The sequence below is a fragment of the Colobus angolensis genome, unplaced genomic scaffold (assembly GCF_000951035.1).
Source record: "Colobus angolensis palliatus isolate OR3802 unplaced genomic scaffold, Cang.pa_1.0 Scaffold25, whole genome shotgun sequence".
Classification (NCBI taxonomy): domain Eukaryota; kingdom Metazoa; phylum Chordata; class Mammalia; order Primates; family Cercopithecidae; genus Colobus; species Colobus angolensis.
Genome location: NW_012115710.1, coordinates 5,264,945 through 5,268,966, shown reverse-complemented (window position 1 = coordinate 5,268,966; position 4,022 = coordinate 5,264,945). Strand labels below are relative to the sequence as shown.

The 4,022-nt window shown below is 57.5% G+C and overlaps 2 protein-coding genes across 3 annotated transcripts in view; both read right to left on the bottom strand.

The window, feature by feature from the left end:
* HSD17B14 (hydroxysteroid (17-beta) dehydrogenase 14) overlaps nucleotides 1–3,213 on the bottom strand; it is a 27,516-nt gene extending 24,303 nt beyond the window's left edge. Inside the window, exons 1-4 of one of the 2 annotated variants that reach the window (XM_011946437.1) lie at nucleotides 2,848–3,213; nucleotides 2,326–2,364; nucleotides 1,844–1,926; nucleotides 237–303 (exon numbers count right to left, since the gene is read on the bottom strand). In XM_011946437.1, the coding sequence (XP_011801827.1) occupies nucleotides 237–303; nucleotides 1,844–1,926; nucleotides 2,326–2,364; nucleotides 2,848–2,935 (277 nt within the window). In that variant the 5' untranslated portion in view covers nucleotides 2,936–3,213. Of the gene's footprint in view, nucleotides 1–236; nucleotides 324–1,843; nucleotides 1,927–2,325; nucleotides 2,365–2,847 lie in introns of both variants that reach the window. The other variant, XM_011946438.1, reaches the window with a different exon arrangement.
* A 228-nt stretch (nucleotides 3,214–3,441) lies between these two features.
* Nucleotides 3,442–4,022, bottom strand: part of PLEKHA4 (pleckstrin homology domain containing, family A (phosphoinositide binding specific) member 4) — a 31,492-nt gene continuing 30,911 nt past the window's right edge. The window contains exon 17 of the mRNA XM_011946535.1: nucleotides 3,442–3,896. Within this exon, the coding sequence (XP_011801925.1) occupies nucleotides 3,634–3,896 (263 nt within the window). The 3' untranslated portion in view covers nucleotides 3,442–3,633. The remainder of the gene's footprint in view (nucleotides 3,897–4,022) is intronic.

Below are 4,022 nucleotides of genomic sequence, written 5' to 3'. Positions count from 1 at the left end.
GGACAGATATGGCCAGGTAAGGGCACAACTCCTGGGACACACAGGAGGGACGGAACAGGGCCAGTTTCAGTCCAGGCCTAGGGGGCTTCCATTGGTTTACTCTCCTGTCCAAGTGACTAGAAAGAGGTATGAGGCAGGATGAGGGAATCAGGGGAAAGGAATGGGGAAACTGAAGTGCAGCAAACAGAGTTGCGGGGGCAGGAGGTGGGGTATGGCCCCGGGGTCTCACAACTCACGGTGGCCAGCGTTGTTGACAACACAATCCAGGCGGCCAAATCGGCGGATGGTCTCAGAAACCAGGGTCTGAGGAGGAAGGAAAGGTCCTTTGTTGTTGTTGTTGTTGTTGTTTTGGAGAAGGTGTCTCCCTCTTGTCACTCAGGCTGGAGTGCATTGGCACGATCTCGGCTTACTGCAACTTCCGCTTTCTGGGTTCAAGTGACTCTCCTACCTCCGCCTCCCAAGTAGCTGGGATTATAGGCACCTGCCACCATGCCCAGCTAATTTTTGTATTTTTTAGTAGAGACGGGGATTCACTATGTTGTCCAAGCTGGTCTCAAACTCCTGAGCTCACGTGATCCGCCCGCCTCAGCCTCCCAAAGTGCTGGGATTACAGGCACCATGCCCAGCCCAGGAAATGTCCTTTCAATGAGCAGTAGATGGGGTGTCCAGCCATAAAGAAGACAGGGCTTCCAAATGCAAGGCAGGAGGGTGAAGCTGGACTCCCAGGTATGGGGACAAGAACGAGAGGAAGAGGGGATGTGGAGATCAGCAGACACAGCAGGCAAGCAGGAGACAGGAAGGAGACAGGGGGCTGGCCAGAGCCACATTGCACCCAGGGTTAGGGGGTGGGGCATGGGGGTGACAAGGATTCAGAGAGAGTGTCAGGGACAGTTACTAAAGGGGGGCAGATAACAGAGAGATACTGATTAAAAGGAAGAAACAGGAACCCAGAAATAATGGAGAAAAAAATCAGTCACAGGCCATGTGCAGTGACTCACACTTGTAATCCCAACACTTTGGGAGGCTGAGGTGGGTGGATCATGTGAGGTCAGGAGTTCGAGACCAGCCTGGCCAACATAGTGAAACCCCATTTCTACTAAAAATACAAAAATTAGCCAGGTGCGGTGGCTCATGCTTGTAATCCCAGCACTTTGGGAGGCCAAGGCAGGCGGATCACCTGAGGTGAGTTCAACACCACCCTGACCAACACAGAAAAACACCGTCTGTACTAAAAATATAAAATTAGCCAGGTGTGGTGGCGCATGCCTGTAATCCCAGCTACTCAGGAAGCTGAGAGAGGAGAAACACTTGAACCCGGGAGGCGGAGTTTGTGGTGAGCCGAGATTGCATCATTGCACTCCAGCCTGGCAACAAGAGCAAAACTCCGTCTCAAAAAAAAAAAAAAAAAAATTAGCCGGACATGGTGGCGCACGCCCGTAATCCCAGTTACTCAGGAGGCTGAGGTAGGAGAGTGGCTTGAACCTGGGAGGCAGAGGTTGCAGTGAACCAAGATCATGCCACTGCACTCCAGCCTCAGTGACACCTCCAAAAAAGAGACAGAAAAATCAGTTACAGTTAACCCACTTTGAGGGACTTATTCATTTCCATCCACGTGTCAGATGTGCTAACAGCCTTGGAGAGGTGGGAGAGAAGGAACATGTGACCTGCTCATCAGTCACAGAAGACCTTGTGTGTGGAGTGACACTGGTTGGAAACCTTTGACGGGTCCAGTGGAGCCAGGAGAGGAAGGAAAAGTAGAGGGAAAGGCACGTGCAAATGGCTGGAGGAGAACAAAGAACTGGTCATTAGCGGAGATGGGGGTAGGAATGGGAACTCGGCTCACCTTCACATCATCTTCCTGAGTCACATCACAGAGGATAAAGACAGCTCCAGGGAGCTCCTGCTCCAGGGCCCGGCCCCTAGACTCTGCAGGCAGAGAATAGCTGGGAGCCTGGACCCCTGGGCCTGAGGGAGGAAGGGCTGGGAGTCTGGACTCCTGGGTCTGAGGGAGGAGGGGCTGGGATGCTGGACTCCTAGGTCTGAGGGAGGAGGGGCTGGGGGTCTGCAGATTCCTGGGTCTGAGGGAGGAGGGGTTGGGGGCCTGGACTCCTGGGTCTGAGGGAGGAGTGGCTGGGGCTCCTGCACTCCTGGTCTGAGGAAGGAGGGACTGGGACTCCTGGACTCCTGGGTCTGAGGGAGGAGGGGCTGGGGGCCTGGACTCCTGGGTCCGAGGGAAGAGGGGCTGGGGTTCCTGGATCCCTGGGACTGAGGGAGGAAGGACCAAGGTGAGGGCTGAGGGCTGAGGGCTGAGGGACCCTCACTCACCATCCTTGTCGCAGATAACCACTTGGGCCCCGCTGTCCACTGAGAATAGGAAGGGAACACGTTACCCTCCGAGTCTTGGTTAAAGCCTCTGCCGCCCTCTTGTGGCCACCTAGATTGGGGCCGATCTCCGTCTCCCCTCGTGACCCCAGTCTCATGATCACCCACAGGACAGAGGGCAGAGGCCTTGACACATACTCTCCTTGCCTGCCCAGGTTTCTGCTGAGGCTCCTGATCCCCCGTTCGTGGGTTCCAGAGCAAACTCCACGACTGACAGGGCCATTCCCCAAACCACTGGTTTGGCAGCTACACCAACAGACCCAGAGAAAGAGGCCACTGCTTTCGGAGACCCTGCCAGACAGCCCTAGCCTACCACGCCACACGCTTACTCTAGCCTGCCAATTGGCTTTTATAAGATCAGAATCCCGGCTATAGTGTTGGAGACCCTATTTTCCGCCCCCATCGCCCCGCCCCCATCCTTCCTCTCTCACACTCCACAGCTCCCAGCAGTCAGACCCGGCTCACCGAAGGCGCGCACGATCCCAGCTCCGATGCCGCGCCCGCCCCCGGTCACAACCACCACCTTCCCGGCATAGCGCTTTCCCGTAGCCATCCCGTGTCCGCTGGTCTCTCTCTCTCTCTGTCTCTACTCTGGGCCTTTTTCACCTCCAAAGCCCCGTGAGGCCGTCGCATCAAATCCTCAATAGAAGCTGGATCGTGGAAGTCCAGCCTCGGGGGGCGTTGCCAGGAAGGCTAGGGACCTGGAAGTTTATCCCCAGCCCCTCCTCCCTCAGACACTCCTCTCCTCCCACAGACACGGGAATCCAGGAGCCCCAGTCCCTCCTCCCTCAGACCCAGGAGTCCAGCCTCCCAGCCCCTCCTCCCTCAGACCCAGGAGTCAGGGTCCCAGCCCCTCCTCCCTCAGACCCGGGAATCCGGGCCCAGGCCCCTCCACTCTCAGAGTGAGGGATCAGGTTCTCTAGTTCCTCCTCGCAGAAACCTGTAAGTCCAAACCCCCTGTCCCTTCCTCTCTCAGGACCCAGGAGTGCACGACTCCGGCTCTGCCCCTCAGAGACCCCAGTGCCACAACCCCAAACAGACAGAAACAAAGCTATTGACTAAAAGTTCAAAGTTTTAATCCAAATTTAGACAGTGTTGAGAAAATCAAACTTTGGCCATAGAAACCATTCCCCTCCCGGGCGGGCGATGGGGACCAGACCACGCCCCCTGATGCCCTGAGTGGTCCCAGATCTCCGGCGGTACCTCCAGACCACGTGCTCACGCTCCGATTGGCTGCCGCGTTTGGGCGGGTTAGAAGCTGGACTGTAGCAGAGTGACTCGCAGAGGCCACGCCCCCTCGTCTTGGGGCAGGACCGGAGGGGCGATCCCGGCATCCCACGTGGGCCCCCAGGGGGCGGGACCTCCTCCACGGCCACTCCCTCGGCGAGAGAACCCTGTGGAACCCGAATTAGCCACCGGGGGAGATCTGGGGGGAGGGGTCTCCTGGCGCGTGGGGTCCGAAGGAGGCAGCGGCACACGGGGAAGAGGGTCTCCCTGGGAGTCCAAATTTCCACCTAGAGAGGATGAGTGGGAGACATAAGAATGGCAAACTTCAGCACCAGGACTCCGGGTTCCCTGACCCCTCCTCCCTCAGACCCAGGAGTCCAGGCCCCCAGCCCCTCCTCCCTCAGACCCAGGAG